Raw genomic sequence first — 24,808 nt, forward strand, 5'->3', positions numbered from 1 at the left:
AACCTGATGTTCAAATTTAATGACGATCCAACAATTAATAAGTTTGGGATTATAGTTTTATTAGGACAAATTTGGATGTATGTGCAAAAAACAAAACTTCGTGCCATAAACATTATTTCTCTCGCCCTAAACATTATTGCTTAAATCCCAACGGTGGGGATGTGAGAAATTAAGTTCCAAACACTGTGTTCAAAATTTCCAACGATCCAACGGTTAATAAATTTGAGATCATAGTTTTGTTGGGATAGGTTCGAGTGTAAGTGATAAAAGAGATGATTTCGAGAGAGGGAAAGAGAAAACGAATTTGAGAGGAAGAGACAATGTAGAGCCATATAGTAAAATGTAAAAACTAACCTAATATGTCTATTTATAGTTAGAGTACTCTATGTCTATTATTTACTCTATTTTTTCTTTATTTTATTATTTTATAAAAAGAAATTCTATTTTACTCCCTATCAAATGAATAAATAAAACATCATTTTTTTATTTTCCTTCAAACTATTATTTTAATTAATAAAATTATTTCTCCTGATTTATTTAATTATAAAAACTTCATTATTTTTTCTAAAACTCTATTTATTTTTAAATAAAATACCTTTTTATTTATTTTACAAAAAAACAGGGTGTTACAATTGTAGTCAAGAATGACATGTCAAAATACTTCTTTGCAACCAAGTTTAATTAGTGAAACCCTTTAGAGTTAGTAAAAGAGAACATGACATAACTTGAATTGAGTGGAGTAGTATAAACTAAGTGTTTTTACTTTGTTCCTTAGTTATTTAACTTATATTCTCTAGAGCATATTTCTACACATTTGGACACATAAGTTTACATCAGAAAAACATTTGTGAAAACACTTTATAAGTGATTGGACGACAATCACTGTTTTATTGAAATTGTTTTTTAAAAAAACATCTTTGGACGATATATATGACAGGCTTTATTTTCAACGTCTAATTGTGAAAACTACATCCATTTCCAAATAGATTTAACCTCATTCCAGTGTGATATTTGGTATTTCAAGAGGTGATGGGGGAAAACAATTTCTGACAATCACAAATGGAGGTTGCTAGGAGGGGATGGAGGATTTGGTGTGGAATGACCTACAATACTAAGACTAATCTAACAATTAAGAATCATGTTCCAAAATGAACCACCTATTGAGGTGGTCATTGTAGCAATGGTTGTCCTTAAATTCTAATCTTTGCAATAAAATAGTTAACAAGTACTTTAAGGTTGTGAAGAAACAAGAGAGAAAGAAAGAAAATTTTTCAAACTTATATGAAGGTCCTACACCTCTTTCTCTTTGGTTTAATTCAAATATTTTTGCTTGATTCTCTTTCATTCTTTTCTCTTCCACATAACCAAACCTACCCTAAAAAACAAAGAGTCTATACAAAAAAAGACAAATTGAAAAATAACAAACAATAAAAATAATAATAAATAACAAATTTTTTTTGAAAGTGTGATGCAATAATAAATTGGTTCCTAAAAGATGGAAAATACAAATTTTGTACCTAAATGTGTAAAAGTGCAATAAATTAGGTCAGACATTAAATTTGTGGACCATTTTATCATTAAATTGTAATGTTCAAGGTTCAATTTGACAATAAGTTATATTTTTTTAACCCAAATTGACATTCAGTTGAAAAATTTAAAAATTAATTTGTCATTAAATTAATTTGTCATACTTTTTACCTATATTAGGAATTAAATTTTAAAAAATTTCATCTTTTAAACTTAATTTATGAACACTTTACATTTTGTGGGATAAATTTCACTATTTACCCTTAAAATAAACGAAGGAAACGCGCATTGGTTGCCTAATACCTTTTGTCTTTTCTATTTCTATGAAAACGTGTATAAAGCGTGTGGACTGGGTCTGGCCTTGTTAGTGCACGGAAATTTCCCTATTATAAAAAATAGTAAAATGTTACATTTTAATTTTTATATAGATTTCTATAAATAAAAGCAAAATCAAGTGAAAACTAAATCATATTAACTTTATAATTATTTACTTAATTATTCTCTATTTTAAAAAAAATTATATGATGTAATTCGTTTTTCTGCTTTGTTTTATTTTATTGATTCAATTTGTAAAAGTAAAAAATCTCTTTTTTATTAACTAAACATTACACACAACTGAATAAGTTTTTTTTAAGTCATTTAACATTTGTCAATTAATTTATTAGCTAGTCTTACAAAATATTTTTAATTAAATCAATCAGTTTTTAGCTTTTCAGCTACTAACTTATGACTTATAAATTTTTAAGTAACTTATAACGTAGTTTTATTAAACTTAATTTAGACTAAAAAATTACCTTCTAACTGTTTTATAAATAAGTGCTTTTTTTAGTAATTTTAACATTTTTTTGAGATACTAATTAAAATGTTGTTTTCTAATTTTTATTTTTTTATATTTATTTTCTTTTATTATATTTCTTTTTTAATATTTTATATTTAAGAAATTTTTTTATTATTTTTATCATTTTTTACATATGATAGGATTTTATCATTTCTACCTTTTTAATACATATGATATTGACAATGATATATAATAAGTTTATGTAGTTGTTATTTATTTATTTATTTATTTTTACATAATTTATAAATAAAAATCTATATGTGCTTAAATTAATTTAATCTAAAATTGTAAATACTACAAAATTTAATTTTAGATAAAAAATCAAATTAAAATTTATAAAAAAATATTACATAAATGTGTTTATTTAAGTAATTTTACGTTTTTAGATATTTTAAACGATAATCTTATCAAATACTTATAATCAAATAACATAATTTTTTACATTTGAGCTACTAAATAACTTTTCAATTTTTAACTAAATTTTGATATTTTTACTCAGTGAGGGGAAAAACACATTTGATGATATTCTAAAAAAATCTTGTCTTTGATAAATTATTTTTTTAACTACCTTTCATTACATTTTTTTATTCAAGTATCTTTTTAATCAATAAAAATATATTAATTTTAAGATATAAAAGAACTTAACTAAATTTCACTCATTTTAATATTTTTATATAAAAAGTTGGAAATTAAATTATAATTAGCATACTTAAAAATATTCAAATTATATTCCAATTATATCAGACTTTATTAATTTTGATAAAAATATTTTAAAATGCTTGAGATGTTTTGTTATTTTGGTAATGTTAAGAATTATATAAAATATTAAGTTAATTAATTAATAATTTTTAAACTAACGGTTTAGTTACTTGTTTTTATAAAGAAATTAATTTTTATTTCAAAAAGGTAAATTTCATAAATTAAAATATTTAAGATTTTTTAATACAAGCAAAGTAAAAATCTATTTTTTGTTTTATTTTTAAAATTGGAAATTATAATATTTGAAGGAAATAAAAATTAATAAATTTTATTCAAACGCACGTTTCTTTGCTCAAGGACTTTTGGTCACAACAAAAATAGAGAATTAATTATTAAAATATTGGCAATTCTAGGTTAAAATGGTTCTGCCCTTCTTTACCTTTTTCCCAATTAATTTTCCTTTCATCTCTCCAGTTCCTGTTTTCTCATCCCGTGAATGCCAACAGAGATTGCAATGAACAACAGAAGGTATGAAGTGTTTATGAGCTTCAGAGGAGAAGATACTCGTGCTACTTTCACTTCACATCTCTATGCCGCTCTTCAAAATGCCGGAATCATTGTTTTCAAGGATGACGAGTCACTTCCAAGGGGAGATCAGATCTCAGACTCACTCCTGCTAGCAATCGAACAATCTCAAATTTCTGTTGTTGTTTTCTCAACAAATTACGCAGATTCGCGGTGGTGTCTGCAAGAGTTAGAGAAAATAATGAATTGTAAAAGAACTATAGGGCAGGTGGTTCTGCCAGTGTTCTATGATGTCGATCCCTCTCAAGTACGCTATCAAACTGGCCACTTTGGAGAATCATTTCAAAACCTTTCCAACAGGATTTTAAAAGATGATGACGAGAAAGCGGTCGGAGAGGGCGAATCTGATAAGGAATATATGATGAGCAGGGTTTTGATCAGTCGTTGGAGGAAGGTACTTCGTGAGGCTGCTAGCATCGCAGGGGTTGTAGTTCTAAATTCCAGGTAAGTAGTTAAGACTTGCTGCTTTCTCAGAATTTTATTTTATGAAATATTCAACATTTTCACTATTTTTAGTTTGTATATACAAACTGAGCTAGATTACGGAACTTTTTGAGTCTTTAAAGCATTTCTTACAAAGGAATATATTTAAAAATGAAACAAAGAGGAAATATATATGGCATAGTGTAAGTAATTACGGTAATTAAGTGTTTGTAAAAAATTATAAACTTAAACATGAAATTAACTAGTAGTAATTATAATTAGTTAATTAGTGGATTTAGCTACGAAGTATCTTGAAACTGAAATACCTGTTAATAAGTAATTTTTACCTATAACAGTACGTCATCAAAAGGTTGCGCAAAAAGTTAAATTTTGCTAATTAGGATTTTTATCTCTCCTAATTCTTCTTTCGTCAAAAAGAAAAAAAAAAAAAATCTTCTTCTTCCCCTCCCTGACAACATTGCGTTGTGTTTATTCTTCTTCCCTTTCTACATCAACATCCTCCAATGTAAATCACCAGTGAGTCACTCGTGCAACGCACGGAAATGTATACAACATTTATAAAAGTGTTTAAGAAAAATTTCTAATTAGCATTTGTTCCAAATTTTTTTAATTTACATTTAAGTAATTATATTTATTTTTCATTACATTAAATATTTAAATCAATGATTCTAAAATAACTAAACATACTAATAATTTACTTTAATTATTAATTAATATAATTACTAAATGGATAAAATCCCGTCAATTTTGAAAATTATTTGGGTATTACAAATACAAATAAAAGAATAACAGTTTTTTCTTTTTTTTTTAACCATTGTTTTAAAATATGAGATCAGCAATGAGGACTTGTGCAACATACATTTTAACATTTGCGGGTTACATGATCGTCACTTATACGATTAAGCAGGGTATTTTTATGTATATATATGAGGAGACCAACGGTTGAGTGGGTTGACCCAAATGGTAGCATGTTATGTCTCTAACCACATGATTCAGGGTTTGAATCTTGATTGATCATTGAGTATGAAATAAATTATGTTGGGAGGCCGTAGCCTGCCCCTTAATTAGCAATTATCAATAATATGGTTTGATATTCTACTTAGTATTTTTAGGAAATCAAATAAACATTTCTTGAAGTAGCAAAAGAATAAGAGATCTTTTGTTCTTGTTTATAAAAAATATTTTTTAGAAACAAATAAAAACATGTTGGGTAAAAGTAATTTATGAAAACTATTTAAAAAACCCATTTTATCTTGTTTGGATCAGCTTCAAGTGAGAAATAATCAATTATTTTTTTCACAATGAAGGTAAAGCAACAAATAGTTGCTTCTACTTTTGTATGGTATCACTATGATTTTGTTTTGTAGAATTAATTCTTGTTGTTACTCTCACATGCTTTATTTAAAAGAATGTTTTGTGAATTGTTCAACAAAAATACTTTTTTGTTATATAATTTTTTTGAAAAATGGTAGCAAGTACCGTGCATTATATGAACCTAATGGCGTGTCACACTTTTGTCCAACTATTATTTTTTTATGCAAATATCCCTATGATTTTAATTTGATGCTTATATGCTCACACCTTGTTTTTTCCCAATAGGAATGAAAGTGAGACTATAAAAAACATTGTTGAAAATGTTACACGTTTGTTGGACAAGATAGAGTTGCCTCTTGTCGATAATCCCGTGGGAGTAGAATCTCGAGTGCAAGACATGATTGAGCGACTAGACCTAAACCACAAACAATCAAATTCAAATGATGTTTTGCTATTAGGAATATGGGGAATGGGAGGCATTGGTAAAACAACCATTGCAAAAGCCATTTACAATAAGATTGGTCGCAATTTTGAGGGAAGGAGCTTTCTTGAACAAATTGGGGAACTTTGGAGGCAAGACGCAATTCGTTTCCAAGAACAACTTCTATTTGATATCTACAAAACGAAAAGAAAGATACATAATGTTGAATTAGGAAAACAAGCTTTGAAGGAAAGACTTTGCAGTAAAAGGGTATTTCTTGTACTTGATGATGTGAATGATGTGGAGCAATTGAGTGCTTTATGTGGAAGTCGCGAATGGTTTGGTTCAGGGAGTAGAATAATCATCACAACTAGAGATAAGCATATTCTTAGAGGGGATAGAGTTGACAAAATGTACACAATGAAAGAAATGGATGAAAGTGAGTCTATTGAGCTTTTTAGTTGGCATGCATTCAAGCAAGCAAGTCCAAGAGAAGGTTTTACTGAACTTTCAAATGATGTAATTGAATATTCTGGGGGTTTGCCATTAGCTCTTACAGTCCTTGGTTGCCATTTGTTTGATATGAAGATAATAGAATGGAAGACTGTATTAGACAAACTTAAGAGAATTCCTCATGATCAAGTACAAAAGAAGTTAAAAATAAGCTATGATGGTTTAAGTGATGATACAGAGAGAGACATATTCCTTGATATAGCTTGTTTCTTTATTGGAATGGATCGGAATGATGCTATGTGTATCTTAAATGGTTGTGGACTTTTCGCAGAAAATGGAATACGTGTTCTTGTAGAGCGAAGTCTTGTAACTGTTGATGATAAGAACAAGCTTGGAATGCATGATTTGCTACGAGACATGGGAAGAGAAATCATTCGTGCAAAATCACCAAAGGATCTTGAGGAGCGTAGCAGGTTATGGTTTAATGAGGATGTGCTTGATGTATTAGCAAAAAAAACTGTAAGACTTTCATTCATTGTTTTCAGATTTAAAATTTCTAAAGTCAAAGGAAATAAAATACACATTTACAAGTCAGTTATTAACATTCATTTGTATGAATGATTATCACAAAAACTTTAAAAATTAGTTTGTTTGTGAATTGTTTTATGCTTCCTAGCTTCTATTAACAAATGATAGGTTCCTTCATTAGATTTTTAGTTACCTTATATCTTTAAGCTGGCATACTTTACCATTTTGTTTTTCCTGTCATAGGGAACGAAAACCATTGAGGGTCTGGCTTTGAAGTTACCATTAACCAATTCAAATTGTTTTAGCACTGAAGCATTTAAGGAGATGAAGAAACTCAGATTGCTTCAACTTGCCGGCGTACAACTTGATGGAGATTTTGAATATCTTTCCAAAGATCTTAGATGGCTTTGTTGGAATGGATTTCCTTTAAAATGCATACCCAAAAACTTTCATCAAGGAAGTCTAGTTTCCATTGAGTTAGAAAATAGTAATGTTAAACTTGTGTGGAAAGAGGCCCAGGTATTAATTTAGTTTTGGCATTTCATGAATTGTCTTCCCTTTTCTAATTTATGGATGCATTTTAAAAGTGTCTCAAATATTAACACTATATCATTACATGGTACTTTTAGACACAAATTTCATCTATGTTTTTCTTTTTAGTCTCTCTTATATTGCAATTACTTTTAGTAAAACATTACAAAATATAGTCAAGCTATCAAGTATATTATTTGTGTTATGATGGAACATTAGCTCTTCTAACTTCTTTTTTTGGAGAGGAAGTTCTTCTAACTTTTAAACTTATGATATTACCAACTTTTTCCAAAAATTTAGTATATGGGAAAAATGTTTCTGTTTCACTTTAAATGTAAGATTATCTAATCAAATTACTTCCCCTAACTGTAAATCAAAATTCAATATCATGGAGATTATCTAGTCAAATGAATTTTATTTGTTTATTATGAACTTATTTGAAAGCTCTTTTTCAACCCAAAAGATGAAGCACATGTCTATTTTGTTTACTATAAATTTACGTAAAACCTCTTGTGAAAAAACTTTAATGTAATAAAAATAAAGGAGAGGTAAGAATAAGAAGCTATGATTCAAATTTTAAAACATATCTATCATCCCAAATTTAAACTCTCTTTTGCTCATAAACAACTTTTAATAGTTTGTGATAAATATAAACACAAATGTAGCCTTAGGTGGATGACGTTGAAAGGTTTGTGTTGCTAGTAAAAAATGATAGTACATGAATATAAATATTTAACTTTTTACTTGAAAGGTTTGTGACACGCTGTAATTGCTTTCATGTATTTCTTAAAAAATATATCTAATTTTTATAGATGGTATTTATTTTCTTGCAGTTGATGGAGAAATTGAAAATTCTCAATCTTAGTCATTCTCATAATTTAACACAGACCCCAGACTTTTCAAATTTGCCTAATCTGGAAAAGCTAGTGCTGATAGATTGTCCAAGGTTGTTTGAGGTCTCCCATACCGTTGGACATCTCAATAAAATTCTTATGATAAATTTGAAAGATTGTATTAGCCTTCATAGCCTTCCAAGAAGCATCTACAAGTTGAAATCTCTTAAAACACTCATTCTCTCTGGATGTTTGAAGATTGACAAGTTGGAAGAGGACTTGGAACAAATGGAGTCTTTGATGACCCTTATTGCAGATAACACTGCAATAACAAAAGTTCCCTTTTCAATAGTTACATCAAAAAGCATTGGATACATTTCTATGTGCGGCTATGAAGGATTCTCATGTGATGTGTTTCCTTCTATTATTTTGTCTTGGATGTCACCAATGAGTAGTCTCTCGTCCCACATTCAAACATTTGCAGGCATGCCATCTCCTATTTCTTTACATGTGGCTAATAATAGTTCCCATAATCTATTATCTATTTTTGAGGACCTTCCAAAGCTTCGAAGTCTTTGGGTAGAGTGTGGAACTAAACGTCAACTATCTCAAGAAACAACAATCATTTTAGATGCTTTATATGCCATAAATTCTAAAGCATTGGAATCAGTTGCAACAACATCACAATTACCAAATGTGAATGCTTCAACTTTAATTGAATGCGGCAATCAAGTGCACATTTCAGGATCAAAAGATTCCTTGACATCTCTTTTAATTCAAATGGGAATGAGTTGCCAAATCGCTCATATTCTTAAACATAAAATTTTACAGGTTTCACTCTCTTTCTCTCTGTCAAATGTCCAATTTGATGGTTTCTCTCTTTCTCTCTCTCTCACACACATGGAAGATAAATATTTTTATGGTTATGATATTGGACACCCCACAATTTTATGCACAATTAATATTCATCATTTCTCTGCATCTGTTCCTATTGCATCATATTACCTATCATACCTATATTTTTCTCCTTTTTCTTCCTTTCATAGGTGTCATGAGTGTCAAATAATCATTTTTTTTATTTTTAATATATCAACTATATGTGAAATGTATATATCCTGTCAGTATAAAATATTGAAAAATATGAAAATGAGATCTTAATCACCTTACTTTAAAATGATCATACACACTGACATAGATGCTTTTCACACTATAATCATGCATTTTGCTGCTAGTTATTGGCTCAGCTTAAATTATATGTTTAAGAATTATTTTTTACTTGGGTGGATACATGATGATGATCAACAAAAAGAACCCATAGAAAGAATCTCTTGGTTAGTAATACCGATTAAAGAATCAAAAGCTATGATTTAGCAATTAAAAATATATTCTATAATCATTACTTTAATTTCCAAATAATTTTATAGAAACCTTTTCTCATCAAATTAATAACATAGACCTCTTTCTTGTTCATGTTACTAGGACTACATATATAACTAGAAGTATAACATAGGATTTACTATTTTTTTTTCTTAAAAATGTACCAATGATGATAATTTGCACCAATTGAACATTCCTGAAATAGGTAAATTACTATATTAACTCCTTAGGAGATTAGTATTAGTCTATTCATCCTTCCGGAAAGAACAAGAAATCCTTAAATCCGAGAATTTTACATGAGTTAAATGTAGTCCTAGTAACATGATTTGTATATAATTTGTTTTGTCATTAACTATAACAATCTTCAAATTGCATATCTTAATGAGTGGTATAATTTGTTATTAGGATTTGCTAACTTACACCTATTTGTGTTTTTATAAGAACTAAGTTTGTAAGTTACACCTTAGGTGTACTTTAAAAAATTTGTATTTATAGTTTGCTAACTTGCTTCTTTTAAAAAAATAACTGGCTGTAAGTTAGCAAACTCTATATGCACTTGCTAACATACACTCGTTTTTTAAAAGGAGTAAGTTAGCAAGTTACACCTTGGGTGTCTCTTAAGAAATTTGCTGTTATAACTTGCTAACTTACTCATAAGTGGGTGTAAGTTAACAAATTTCTTAGTTACTATCACAATATAAATTTCAAATTAAATTGAGAGTGTTTTCTTTAAATTAAATTGATTGTTCTCTCAATTTTTCATTTTTTAGATTGGTATGGTATTTTTGAGTTGGGCTTATAGTCTTTGTTTAAATAACCCTAGCAACCAAATATTTCTATGGATAACTTTAAATTAGCAATTTCTCTACAAGCAATCATCATTTAGAATAATTTACCAATACTCAAAAGATAAGTTTTTATATTGATGGGAAAATGAGTTATTATTTTGTTATATCTTTAATTGTTGAGCTAATTGTAAGGTGATATTAATTTATTGTTCAATAAACTTTTGAGCATATAGATTTTCATTTTTACAGAATATGAATACTAGTGAGAATGGTGGTTGTTTGCTCCCGGGTGATCGTTATCCAGATTGGTGGACTTTCCACAGTGAAGATTCTTCTGTGATTTTTGAAATCCCTCAAGTGAACAAACGTAACTTGAAGACAATGATGTGCCATGTCCATTATTCTTCCCCAGTCAATATAGCAACAGATGGCTTGAAAAATTTGTTGGTGATAAATCACACAAAGACCACCATTCAGCTTTACAAGAGTGATGCATTAGCTTCCTTAGAAGACGAGGAGTGGCAAAGGGTATTATCAAATATAGAGCCTGGTAACAAAGTGGAAATAATTGTTGTTTTTGGGAGCAGGTTAACTATTGTTAACAAGACCACGATTTATCTCATATATGAGCCAATGAATGAAAAAATGGAGCACTGCCATGCGCCAAATAAGAATGTAATTGTTTTTAATGGTGATGAAAATGTATGTAATGACAGGTCAATCTCTCAAGTGAAATTCAAGGATGACGTAGGGTGTGTTTCTGTAAAAAGAGTAATTAAGTGCTTATTGAATAAGTGCTTATCATGTAAAAGCTTTACTGCAAAATCAGAAAAGATGAAAAGTCGAGTGAGGTTAAAAGGCGGTGAAAGAATGTTAGGTCAAACTTGATTCTTATAGTGGCTGTAAACCTTGTATTGGTGCTATTGTTTGTGTTGGATTGACCAATGATAGTTTTGGGCAGTGGATTAGTGGTTTTACATGTAGATTGGTGCCTATTCTCCGGTTGCTAAAGAATGTCGTGCTTGGGTAGGTCTATTTGACTTGGGATCTTAGTTTCTGAGGAGTTCAACTTGAGCTTGATTCCTGGTATGCTGACACATAGTGGAAAAATGTTTCCATGCCTTTAACTACTTGTTGTTACAAATCCTTTCTACTACACATTTGAAATTTTACTTTTTGCTACATATTGTGATGCAGGAAACTATACAATTATGGCGATGTGGGTGTCCGTGATGTGCATAGGGAGTGAATTCCATTACACTGTGCTGTTTGCTTGAGTGTCGACACCAATGTTCAAAATGAAGTGAACTGGAAGAAAGGGAATCAACAATTCACAAAGCTTTTGATGCTCAAGACCAGAGTGGAGGTGGTGGTTTCGTAAAGTGAGAAACGGATGTCAAACTTCCACTAGAGAAGCTTGAGCACTTTTGATGTTTTGGCTTCATTGTATGGAGTGAGTTCTGGCAAATCATTTTGAGTCTACACAAGAGCCCGGGAGGTTTCAAGGATTCATCAGGACTAATGGGATTGCTTTGGTATATCTAAATGGCAGTCAAGTACATTCTTGCGATGTGAATTTTTTATGTGTTTCTAGTTCAAATGAATATTCTGGGGAAGACACTGAAGTATCTAAACCTGAGCATTTTCAGTATGCGCCCTTGGTAGAATGGACAAGGACATGCTTTGTTGGCCCAAACTTCCAGGAATCTGAAAGAATTGAGGGGTGTTTCCTTTGTGGTTGTAACAAGGAAAAGTAAAAACCATCGATCAGGAATGTAAAAAAAAAGTAATTGATGAATTTTACATGTTTCCCTTGGTGCCGTATTTCAAGTTCTGGTGCCGAGGTTTTCTGGAAACATATCTCCAAGAGAATGTTGCTTTGTCCATGCAACCCTTGTGAAGCACTTTGCTGTAAACTGAAGCTGAAGATAGATGATACAGGGCCCATTAAGTATTTCATGTGTAACAAAGTGTCAAAGGAGCGGTGATTGGGTCTTGACTAGTGTTGCTGAGGCTAGTTGCTCCTGTGGGAAATTCATGGACAAAGAAATGAAGTTGTATGGAAATTCTATTGGACTCATGGGGATGATGTTTTTGTTAAGGGGAAAACCATGCACTTGATCTTTAATGATTTATGGGGGCTGCAAAGCTCTCCTGGTAAATCTATTCAAAACTTGTCCAATTTGACCACAAAAACTTCCACCACAAGCTGACAGAAAATTGGCAAATTTACGACAGAGGGTCATATTTATAAACTATTTACGGATTAGGGTCTCTTTTGAAAGAAATTGCGGGGGGGTCTGTTTTGTATTGGATGCCGCCAGCTGCATCAGCGATTCCAACGATGCCGCCACTAGCTCTGGCGAGAATGGTGCTGACGTGGCTGGGTGTCGCCAGCACCAATTGCGGTACAAGGTATGTGTCCAGCGAGACAGCTGCTGACTGGGCAACCCGCCAATACCAATGGCGGGACATTTGCAACGTGGATCAGTCCCGCCATTGGTTCTTGCGAGACCGACGTGGACTCATGGTTCTGCCCTCACGCCTTCACACACCAGCTACAACTAGGGTTCTGCCTTCACGCCTTCACACACCAGCTACAGCTAGGGCACTGTTTGCAGGTTAGGGTGACATGCAGCAGGCTAGGGCATTGGTGATTTGCAGGCAAGGGCATGGGCATGCTGAGGGTTCACATGGATACAATTTTATATTCACATGCATACAGTTTTAATGGCCTGTAATTTTTTATTGTAGAGATGATCACATGCATCGTGTAAATTGCCTTTAAATAGGAGCATTTGTAAGAACAAAATTTCACACTGAAGAGAAAAGCAAATTAGTCTGAAGAGAGAAACAAAGTAGTCTAAAGAGAGAAAGAAAGGCAGGAAAAGTTTCCTGACGTTTGCTGATTCCATCCTCAAAGTTATTTATTTATTTAAAGTAAGGATATTTTGTATTTATTTAAAGGAATGATTTTTTATTGAGTCAATTTTTTAAAGCCTTCTTTCATTTTGTTTGAAGTGTAGTAATTTTGTGAATTAGATTTTTTATTTAAAAATTATTAGTAGTAATTATTTGTAAGCCTCTTTTTTTATGGTTTTTGTGTTTGAAATTTTTTTAAGTGTAACCCTTCCATTTTGTGTCTGAAATTATTTTGAAGTTGAAGAATTTTTCATAGAGCAAGCAAATAGATTTTTTTTATTTTTATCATTGACAAAATATTTAATTGAAGTAATAATTGTTTTTTTTTAGAAAAAAATTTGAATGTGAAGTTTAATCGTATTAATTATTGTAATTAAGCCTTACAAATATTTACCTGATTCCCTTCTAGTTTAAGCGTATTAATTTTGTGAATTAGATTTTTTATTTAAAAAATATTAACAGTAATTATTTGCAAGTCTTTTTTTTTTTTTTTTTATGGTTTTTGTGTTTGAAATTTTTTTAAGTGTAACCCTTCCATTTATAACCCTTCCATTTTGTGTTTGAAATTTTTTTGAAGTTGGGGAATTTTTCATAAATTATTTAATTAGAGTAATTTTTTTTAGAATAAAGTATGAATGTGTAGTTTAAGTTTAACAGAGCAAGCAAATAAATATTTTTATTTGTATCATTGACAAAATATTTAATTGAAGTAATAATTTTTTTGTTAGACTAAAATTTGAAGGTAAAGTTTAAGTGTATTAATTTTTTGAATTAGAATTTTTATTTTAAAATTATTATGAGTAATTATTTGTAATCCTCTTTGTTCATGGTTTTTGTGGCTTAGAAATTTGATGTGTGACCGTTTCGGTTATAAACTTTTGTTGATGGTATTTGTGAGTTAAAAATATTTAGAGGTGACTCTTCAAGTTTTTGAAGTTAAGGAATTTTTTTTGAATTATTTAATTGGAGTAATAATTTTTTTGTTAGAATGACGTATCAATGTCTAGTTTAAGTTTAATAGAGGAAGCAAATAGATTTTTTTATTTTTATCATTCTCAAAATATTTAATTGAAGTAATAATTGTTTTATTTAGAAACAAATTTTAACGTGAAATTTAAGCTTATTAATTTATGTAATTAGGTTTTTTACTTTGAAGTTATTTTAATAATGTTTAATTATTTACAAAGTCTGCTGTCACGCGAGTATAAAGTCTGTTGTCGCTAACGAAGCACTTGGTTGGCAACCTCCCCACGGTTATCATATGTACTGCATCCGACACATAGCGAGCAATTTCAATCGCAAATTCCCCACTTGGTTGGCAACCTCCCCACTAAAAATTTACATCTGCCTAAAATTTACAAATATATACCTAAAGCTAATATTAACTTGTACCTAATATTTCTACAGCTAGCTAATATTACGTGTGCCTAATATTTCTAAAGCTAATAATACGTGTGGCTGACTAAAGTATCATATATATATATATATATATATATATATATATATATATATATATATATATAATATCTAAAAATATATACAACAAACCAAACTAACTAACCTAACCTTCAAATATCTATTAATACATAAAAATTAAGAACAACATACTAACTAACCTAACCTTACAATACCTATTAATCCTAATTAACCTAAACTTACAATACCTATTAATACTAACTAACCTACTATTTTTATAATATTAACAACAAAATATATAAATCAGAATATATAAATCTTATTTAAGAAAATCACTTACCGGGAATGAATTATGGAAGAGAAATACACAGCAAAGCAAAGTTGAAGGAAGCGCAGCACGCACACACTCTCACTGAAACTCAACAAAGGAGAAAGGAGAAAAGCTCAGCTTGGAGAAGAGAAGTTTACGTAAAAATTTATGTTGATGGAGGTTTTTTTTTATAGAAGGAAACGTAAACAAGCAACGGTCAAAAGGCTACTCTGCGTCCTAGTCTGCATGTTGCTGCCCTAAACATTGCAAAGCTGTGGCCCTAAACACTGCAAATCTGTGACCCTGGGCTGAGCTTCTTCACGTGGTGCTGTGCCACACATATCTCGCTACTAGAGAAGGCGAGACCTTCTTCTCTTGCCTACGTGGCCTGTATCGCCAGTGGCAATGGCGGTACCGTCCACGTCACCACGTCTCGCCAGTGGAAATGGCGGTACCGTCCATGTCACGTCCTGTAACGCCAATGCCAATGGCGGGTCAAGCTTTATCGCCAGCACCGTCAGCGGCTTCCATGCAAAACGAACCCCCTTCGCAATTACTTTTAAAAGAGACCCCTTTAGGTAAATAGTTTCTAAAGGTGACCCCTTTACGTAAATTTGCCGCAGAAAATTCCCTGAATGTTGTCTTAAAGGTGGTAATATTGCTTTTAATTTCTTAGAATGGGTTTCTGTAATGGTACGTTTGTATCACACAAATTATCCTTTATTTATAGTGTGATTGATTTACAATATATGGAAACATAATATTCCCTAATAATGATTGTAATCCCTAATAATCAATTGTTGATATTTTTTAATTACAGCCCATATTCCCTAATAATGGCAGTTTTTGTGTTTAGCAACACCATTTTGTTGTGGTGTATGGGCACATGATGTCTAGCGAAGAATCCCCTGCTAGTTTAAAAAGAACTGAAATTGAGATGACAAATATTCTTTTGTATTATTAGTTCGTAAAATTTTGATTGAGAAGTCAAATTGATTTTGAATTTCAGCAAAAAAACTTCAAAAAATAGGAAAAAATCAGAATGATGCTTCATTAGAAAGAATCAAGTACAATGAGAAAAGTCGTCAATAAAAGTGACAAAATAAAAACATCCTAATGTGAAACAGATTCTACTAAGACCCTAAATATCATTGTGAACTAAGGCAAAAGGTGACACACCACACTTATGGACACGAGGATTGCAACTGGTATGAGTATGTTTACCTAGCTGACATGACTCGCACCGAAAGGACTTAATATTAGAAAGACTGGGAACTAATAGATGCAATTTCTCCAGACTCGAGGTGCCCAAGGTGTTGATGTGTGAGAGCTAGAGATATCAATGAGACACAAGCAACTGGAGGCGTGAGTTGATATAATCCTCCAGACTCATGTCTTGCTCCAATCGTTCGTCCAGTGTGTCGATCTTGTACAAGATCAAATTTATTAACAAATAAGACCAAAAGATCAAGAGTGCAGATCAGTTCGCTAATAGAAATTAAATTAAAAGGACAACCAAGAACAAACAAGACTAATTTAAATGTAAGTTGTAGAAGAGGATGTGTGTACTTGCCACAATTCGGAGTTGACACACGTCAGGGTGAACGTGGTTAAAGTGAGCTCCCGGACTTCACACATCGATTTTGAGAATGACCTTTGTTAAGAGGACAAGAGGGGGGGGGGGGGGGAGACCTGCAAAACAAAGGACTCTGATGCTCAAGTAAGTATATGAGTTAGGAGAATAAGAGAGAGAAAATATAAGAGCGTATGCACATGTGTGTTTGCTTGTGTGCTGGTGTGTGTGGGATGTGGTGAGGGTTCGATGGAACTTGGTATTTATAGAAGAGCAGTGGAGTTGTGGGTCTTTGTTTGTAAGAGGTGTTATAGCCTTTATAGATAATTTTCGACTTATAGATAAGAGCCAGTAGCTTATAAATAACGGAAACGAGAGTAAAAATCTTACAAAAAGATTGAAATATTCTGTAGTACTTATAGTTATATACTACATAATATTACACATTTTTTGAAAGATTGAAATTTGGAAATGTTTTTTAATAGAAAAATCTGAAAATGTTAAGGACTAAAAACTTAATTAACTCATAAATTTAAATTTTGGAGACCTAAAACAAAAATGAACCAAATTTGATGAATCAAAAACATATTTAAATCTTATGTTAATTAATAGCTTATCACATGTTTTAATTTAATAAAATACTTGTAGCATAGTCATTCTAGCTTCCATAGCTCAAGTTAATCAATATAGACAATATAATAAATATTGTAGCATAGTTATTCTAGCTTTGAAAGCTTAGCTCTCTCTCTCTCCTATAATCTCTTTTAAATTTGCTTCTTAAAAAAACAAAAAATATGTTTTTAAGCTGAAATCGTTTAGATAACACGCACTAAAATAACAGAAAGCTGCTTATTTTTTTTTAAATAAGCATTAATTTTAAAAAATAAGTTTAAACAAACTAACACAATATATATAGTTATAAGCTTGTATATTTTTTTAGGGGAATTTCATTCCAAATCAAAGATCGAATACAAGAGGAAATATGATGGAAAACATGATTGCAAGCATTAAATTTTGCTCCTCTTGCAAGAGAATAAGCAACATAATTGGCTTGACATCTTACAAAACTCACCCTAGAGTTTGAGAAACTCAACAAAACATGTCTACATTTTGCTAAAATAACTTGGAGATCAGATTAGAAGGAGAAGCAAGATTGTCAACAATTGTCTTCCAGTCGCTTTCAAAATCACATTTTGGTAGCCTAGATGTGAAGTCCATTGAAGAGCATGGTAAAGAGCCCACGCTTCTGCCTGAGCCAGAGTTGGAATGCCATTGAAAGAGGACATCTTCACTTGGATGAAATGACCATGCTCACCTCGAATACAAATATCAATCCCAAAAGGGAGTGAGTTGTTGAAAATTTTTGCGTCTAGGTTACATTTCCCAAAACCTGTGGGAGGAGGTGTCCAAATATGTTGTTGGTTGGTCGAGAGAAGAGCAGGAAGATGTTGATAAACATTTACAGTGGAATTGCATTGGACCATTTTGAGAAGTGCTGATACGCTAGAGAAACATCAAGAGAAGGAAAGGGTTCAGTGTTGTTCCAAATCCTGTCATTCCTTTGCTTCCAAATAGACCAAAGGATGGTTGAGAATTTTGATTTATTGCATGTAGTTGATCCAACAACCCAAATATCAACTCGTGAAAGCCTTTAGCTTCATCTACCTTCTTTTCAATGAGAGACCACAAACCCGAGGCTTGCCATATATGCTTGGCTTTGAGACAACCAAAAAGAGGTGTCATTCGTTTTCTAGATGGCAAGAACAAAAAGCACAATGAGTGGGGCAAGTGATACCTTTTTTGGATAATCTATCTCTTGTTGGGAGGCAACCACAAAGAAGTCTCCAAACAAAATGCTTGATTTTTGGTGGTGCGCTTGTCTTCCAAACAGACATCTAATTTTCAACTACTTTGAGGTGATCAATGTCCTTAATTGAGTCCATTATTTTGTGATAGGCATTTCTCACATTTTAAAGGCCATTTGGGCAAAGCTTCCAAATTAATTTTTCATCATCCTGCGCATTTAAAAGAGGAATATGTTGAATTTTGAGAGCATTTTCAGCATTGAAAAACACATCAAGCATCTCCTTCTTCCAATTTCCAGAAACATGATCAATGAGATGATAAACTAAGAGATTTTCAAAACCTGAGATGAGAGGTGATGTGATGAATGAGTTGCAATTCACATTTAACCATGGTTGGTTCCAAACATTTATAGAATTTCCATTACCAATTCTTCAATGCATACCTTGACTTACCACAACCCGTGCAGTGTGGATACCACGCCAAATAAAGCTTTGATTATGCCCAAATTGAGCTTTCAAAAACTTTCTTGATGGAAAAATATTTAGATTTAAAGACTTTGTACACAATAGTATCATGGTGAGCAACAAGCCAATAACCGAACCCCACCCGTTAAAACTGAAAGAAAAAGAGTTGTTGGGTGGGTTCAGGCGGGTTATCGAATTCAATCAAGTAAAGACAGGTTTGTATGGGCAGGTCTAGGCTTAAAAATTATTTTCATTGAAACCCTAACCCGTCCGACTACTTGAACGACTTAAAAAAATTATGCTTGCTACGCCGACTGAGAGTTAGAAATCAAAACACCAGGTAGTCTCAAGTCACGTCATTTGCGTAATTTTGTGGCCATGAAATTTGAAGATGTTCAATTGCAAGTTCTCTTCTTTTTAAGCATAGCACTAGGTGGGCACTCACTAGTGATAGAAATTAGGCAAAGTTGAAGAACTCAAATCACGTGCTATGTCTCTAAGCTTTGAAAATAAACCCAAAATGTATTTAGTGTCCAAAACTCACTCCTTTGAGAAACGGAATCGATATCGTACTTGTCTTCCTACTCGCATGCACGGTAACCAAAACTCACTCCTTGCATTGTGCACTTTGGGCTTAGGCTTAGGGCTCCCGTACTCCTTCAAGTCCAATCACTCCAAGCCCCATTGCTGAACTGCTTTTTTCTTTCTTCCTTTCCACAAGCTCATCAAATTTTTATCTTATAACATTATGGTATCGAAAAATAATTATTAATTATAGAAAAGTAAATCATAATAAATTTCAATATACTAAATATTTTTGAAGATACATTCAATCAAAATTTAGTTAATCATATTCCTTAATTTTAGTATATAGAAAGAACATATAATTTAAACAAACCTGTGCTGTGGAGTGTGGAACTCATGGCGCCCTAATTTAAGCCCCAGGCGGCGGATTTGTAAATGTGATGGGTTCATTTGTCAGCATAGCTCGAAACCTTTTATCGTCTTCCTTTTTATTCGCATCCAGCCGCGACTAAAACCATACAGAATGTTGATTCGCGGCCATTGTCGAACAATATCACCCAACAATTATTTACGTCTTCGACGTCTGTGTTCAAAAGCTTATAAAAAATGACTTTTTACATGTTAACCCAATTCAAGCTTATAACTACTAAGCAACACTCTCACTCTGGGGAGACTCCAAAACGATGCCGTTTTGGGCCCCACTCAAGTCAAGCCTCTCCACCAAGCTCCTCAACATAACCGTCTCCTCTCTCTGCAAAGCGAAGCAAATCCCCAATGCCGAAACGGCAATCGTCGACGGCATACGACTCGGCGTGCTCCCCGACGTGGTCACCTACAACACCCTAATCGATGCGTACTGTCGTTTCGCCACCCTTGATGTCGCTTACTCCGTTCTCGCGCGAATGCACGACGCCGGCATTCCCCCTGACGTTGTTTCATTCAATACCCTAATCTCCGGCGCTGTGAGAAAGTCTCTGTTCTCGAAGTCCCTCGACCTGTTCGACGAAATGCTCAAACGAGGCATCAACCCCGACGCATGGAGCCACAACATTCTAATGAACTGTTTATTCCAATTGGGAAAGCCCGACGAGGCGAATCGCGTTTTTAAAGAAATCGTGCTTCGCGACGAGGTCCACCCCGCTACATACAACATTATGATTAATGGCTTGTGCAAGAACGGTTACGTAGGGAATGCTTTGAGCTTGTTCAGGAATTTGCAGAGGCATGGTTTCGTGCCGCAGGTTTTGACGTACAACGCGCTTATTAACGGGCTCTGCAAGGCGAGGAGGCTGAAGGACGCGAGGAGAGTGCTGAAGGAGTTCGGAGAGACCGGCAACGAGCCCAACGCGGTTACTTATACCACCGTCATGACGTGCTGTTTCCGGTGCCGGTTATTCGAGGAAGGGTTGGAGATTTTGTCGGAGATGAGAAGTTTGGGGTTTACTTTCGACGGATTCGCGTATTGCACGGTGATCGCGGCGATGATCAAGACTGGCCGGATGCAGGAGGCCGAGGAGATTGTTGAGATGATGGTGAGTTCCGGCGTGAGGCCGGATCTTGTGTCGTATAATACTTTGATTAATCTTTATTGCAGGCAGGGGAGGCTTGATGATGCTTTGAGGTTGTTGGATGAGATTGAGGGGGAAGGCTTGGAGTGTGATCAGTATACACATACTATTATTGTTGATGGATTGTGTAAGGCTGGTAATTTTGATGGGGCTCAGAGGCATTTGAATTATATGAATTCGTTGGGTTTTGGATCCAATTTGGTTGCGTTTAATTGTTTTCTCGATGGTTTGGGGAAGGCCGGGCATATTGATCATGCTTTGAGATTGTTTGAGGTGATGGAGGTGAAGGATTCTTTTACTTATACTATAGTGGTGCACAACCTTTGTAGGGCGAGGCGGTTCCTTTGCGCATCCAAGGTTTTGGTTTCATGTTTGAAGTGTGGGTATCAAGTGTTGAGGGCCACTCAGCGGGCGGTTATTGTTGGTCTCCGGAGTATTGGGTATGCAAATGAGGCGAGGAAGGTTAAGTTGACGATCAGATTGGCACAGTTTGTGCCTTGATTGTGTGGTGGTTTCTGAGGGGAAGATTGAACATGTGGTATTTATTGGGGAGACCTTTGGTTAGGCTGAAGTCAGTGAACCAAAGAGAATGGAACTCGGATCTGAGTGTCTTGTGATTGATGATTGGCAATTCGGCATAACTGTCGTTGCAAGGGAGACTATTATCGTCATGCTGCAAGACATTTGGTAAGTTACTGACTTACTGTTTAGGTAGACAAATTGCATTGTCTTTTGGTGATTGTATCTTGGTCTTGCTGGATAAATGCCTCGTTGTAATTGCTGAGTGATGTTGACTAATTAAGTTCTTGTGAACCAGATGGAAACTATACTGTAATGCACAAGATTACCAAATTTGAAACGATGGAAACTGGAAATTTGGTACTTGTGGACATGGTTGATGTGGCATTTGGATAATTGAAAGGTTTGCTATGATTCATATTAGAGACCCAATATGAATCATAGTGGGTTCCACTCTATTGAAAATCATAATTCATGATTGTCCACTCAAGAATAGATTGTAGGGTCGGGTAACATGCATGCTGTTTAAGTTCAAATATTACCACTTATTTTAATCAGAGCATGCCACAATTAATGTTCTAACCAGCTAGACGTTCCAACCTTCTACAAATTTATGGTGGCAAAATAATAAGTATTAAGCAATGTTCTAATTTATGACTTGAGTACTTGACAAATATCCATAGTCTACCACTTATTCTTAAAACATTTATAAAATTTTCTACATATTGTTTGTATTTGCAGTATGGAGACTGAATCTCGTATATATGTCCATTCTGCTTCAATTGAGAAATACATTAAGAAAATCATTCTTTAACACTCTTTTCATAGTTGAACACAAATCGAACTGCTGCAGTATAAACCAAGACATCTTTGCACATTATGCCTTGATCACATAATTTATTGTCAAAATCTTCTCTTTACATTACTTGCATCACCAAAATGTAGTCCACAACATTTCAATCACATGCTTGAGATGCTTTGTAACATGAGCTTTGAAGCAAAGTTAAAACGTTAGATGCATAGTTACACAAAACTGTTAGGCAAAACACCAAAAGCTCACGTGTTTATGTGTGTAATGCTGATCTTCCAGGGAAAAAGGAGGAGGAAGTGAAGGAAAGTATGAAGATAGCAGAATGCTTCAGATAAGAGGAGAGGGGGATAAGAATTTCTTAATTTCTGAAACCAGTGCATGGCAAGGATGAGAGCTAGGACAACAATTCAGAATAAGCTGCACTGCCACATTAGAATCAGACTCCACCTCAATACTACGAAATCCATGCTGATGGGCCACTCTTAATCTGTGGAGGCCCAAAGTTCTGCGATATTGATTGTGCACGAATCCGGAGTAGTAGTAAAACCAATCACAAAGTTTCCATGGGAATCACGAACCACTCCCCCAGCACTAACCTTTAAGGAGTTGCAATTCACAGCCCCATCATAGTTCAACTTAAACAAACCTTCAGGAGGCGGACTCCACCTAATTCCATTTGGATAAGACGTGATCTCTTCCATGAGACGAAGAATAACCATCAAGGCTCCATCGCTCTATCCAAACTATTCATTAAGAAATGAACCTGCTATACTACACCATTGGCTGCTAACCAATTTTTATTAAAAACAAAATTGTTACATTGCACCCCTAACTTATCAAGCATAACCGTAAAATGTCTTGACCAACTATCCACATCCTCATGTTGACTCTTCTTCAGATTCTCTTCTAACCAAATCAGAGGACAATCTGGCAAGAAAAAAACAGGATCTACATGATCTATAATGTTATGCCAACCTCCTTTTGCTTAATTTGGGCAATTGGCTTTGTTCTTACTCATTGTTGTTTATATTTTGCGTTAGATTATTCTCAGAGTTTTGTGTTTTGTTAATTTGAAAGGGAGTTGGTCAATATGCACATATCCTATCAGTTGTATGCATTCTTATCCTGCATTAGAATATCCATATCCTAAATTCTTCTAAAATTTGCGTATGGCTCTGTTTGTTTAAAGCTTTGTTTAGCAATGGAGCATAAGCTTCAAGTCTTTATTTATGCTTTTAACCAACTTTTGTGTTCTATTTCTTTGCCTTTAAGAAAAATTTGGGTGTCATTTCCTATAATCCTTACGTGGGGAATACAACCAATTGACTGTCATTAATTGGAAGTAAAAAAAAACTGTGGATTACTGAATTTGCTTTGGTTGTTTTCATATTTTAACAAGTAGCTCATGTCAATGCTTGCAATTTTTTCTTTCGCCAGGGCTTTGTTAAAATTGACAGGGATGATTCCAGCCTACCTCTGGTTACATCTCCTATCAGACATGCCACCCAGGTATGCTGACACATAATTGAAAATGGTACATTGCCTTCAACTACTGCTTGTTATAAATTCTCTACTACTACAGATTCAAAGTTTTACCTCTTTGCTGAATATTGTGCTCCAGGAAACTATAAAGTTACTGCCTTTGGAAGCCCCTAATGTGTATAGGGAGTGAATTCCATTATGTTGCTCTGTTTTCTCACGTCTTGTCACTAGTTTTAAAAACTAGGATGAACTGGAAGAAAGGGAATCACCAATTCATAAAGTTTTTGATGCTGAAGATCTGAGTGGAGGGGGTGGTTTGATCACTGAAGAGTTTTGCCAAGTTTAGTGAGAAACAGATGTCAAACTTCCACAACAGAAATTTGAGCACCTTTGCAGTTCAGCCTTCATTTCTGGCAAGTCATTTTGGATCTAGATGGGATAGGAATGCTCTATCAGATCTAAATGGCGGTCAAGTACATTCTTGGGGTGAAACTCCATGACAAAGAGCCAGACTCAGTTTCAGTTGCCCCATAGCTGGAAGCTTAAGGAATCTATGGCAAATGTGACATTCCTCTGCTTCTAGTTCAAATGAATCTTATATGCACCTTTGGTAGAATGCATAAGGACGTGCTAGTGATTGGTGAGTGCTTTCTGCTGGGGAGCTGAAAGATTTACATAGTTGTATGCTAAGGATGAACGACTCTCAAAAAAGAATCCTTTTTTTTTCTTTTTGATAGCTAAAGTTCTTCTATTTCTCTCCCAATTAATAACCCTTCGGCTGTATTTGGGTAGGAAATTTGAAGTATTGGGATATTTAATTGCATCAACACAAGAAAAATTCAGCTATTTTGTTTTACTATACTATATGCCTCTAACAAATATCTGGTAATAGAATTTGGAGCTAGCTAATTCAATGATAATTGATTATTATTCTTCTCTATATAAAAAAAACAAATTGATCATAAGCTAATTTAATGCTTGCTATTTTGCTCTTGTGTGACTTGTTACTGCTATTGGTGCAAGATAAAACGTGACCGATGATTTGTTTCAATATCCGTGTAAAAGGCAGTCACA

The 24,808-nt window shown here is 33.3% G+C and overlaps 2 protein-coding genes across 5 annotated transcripts; both read left to right on the forward strand.

Moving 5' to 3' along the window:
* Nucleotides 1-3,330: 3,330 nt before the first annotated feature.
* LOC100808753 (disease resistance protein RPV1) lies at nt 3,331-13,342 on the forward strand. Its single transcript, XM_006576513.4, has 6 exons — nt 3,331-4,093; nt 5,693-6,800; nt 7,053-7,328; nt 8,174-9,004; nt 10,588-11,424; nt 11,536-13,342. The coding sequence occupies exons 1-5, from the start codon at nt 3,561-3,563 to the stop codon at nt 11,224-11,226; spliced, it is 3,387 nt and encodes a 1,128-aa protein (XP_006576576.1). The 5' UTR covers nt 3,331-3,560; the 3' UTR covers nt 11,227-11,424; nt 11,536-13,342.
* Nucleotides 13,343-19,740: 6,398 nt separating this feature from the next.
* On the forward strand, nt 19,741-24,580 carry LOC100808229 (putative pentatricopeptide repeat-containing protein At4g17915). 4 transcript variants are annotated; one of them, XM_006576510.4, is made up of 3 exons: nt 19,741-21,609; nt 22,532-23,786; nt 23,874-24,580. In XM_006576510.4, the coding sequence occupies exon 1, from the start codon at nt 20,038-20,040 to the stop codon at nt 21,421-21,423; it is 1,386 nt and encodes a 461-aa protein (XP_006576573.1). In that variant the 5' UTR covers nt 19,741-20,037; the 3' UTR covers nt 21,424-21,609; nt 22,532-23,786; nt 23,874-24,580. The 4 variants fall into 4 exon arrangements, with proteins under 4 accessions (XP_006576573.1, XP_006576572.1, XP_014629106.1 ...); XM_006576509.4 differs by having other exon boundaries at nt 22,532-23,761; XM_014773620.3 differs by having other exon boundaries at nt 23,690-23,786.
* Nucleotides 24,581-24,808: the final 228 nt, after the last annotated feature.

Source organism: Glycine max, chromosome 3 (assembly GCF_000004515.6).
Source record: "Glycine max cultivar Williams 82 chromosome 3, Glycine_max_v4.0, whole genome shotgun sequence".
NCBI classification, from domain to species: domain Eukaryota; kingdom Viridiplantae; phylum Streptophyta; class Magnoliopsida; order Fabales; family Fabaceae; genus Glycine; species Glycine max.

Excerpts from the sequence above, each read along its gene's own strand:
- LOC100808229 (XM_006576510.4), top strand. The coding sequence starts at position 20,038 with ATGCCGTTTTGGGCCCCACTCAAGTCAAGCCTCTCCACCAAGCTCCTC.
- LOC100808753 (XM_006576513.4), top strand. The coding sequence starts at position 3,561 with ATGCCAACAGAGATTGCAATGAACAACAGAAGGTATGAAGTGTTTATG. Across the intron at positions 4,094-5,692 it reads GTTGTAGTTCTAAATTCCAG|GAATGAAAGTGAGACTATAA; the intron begins GTAAGTAGTTAA and ends TTTTCCCAATAG. Across the intron at positions 6,801-7,052 it reads ATGTATTAGCAAAAAAAACT|GGAACGAAAACCATTGAGGG; the intron begins GTAAGACTTTCA and ends TTCCTGTCATAG.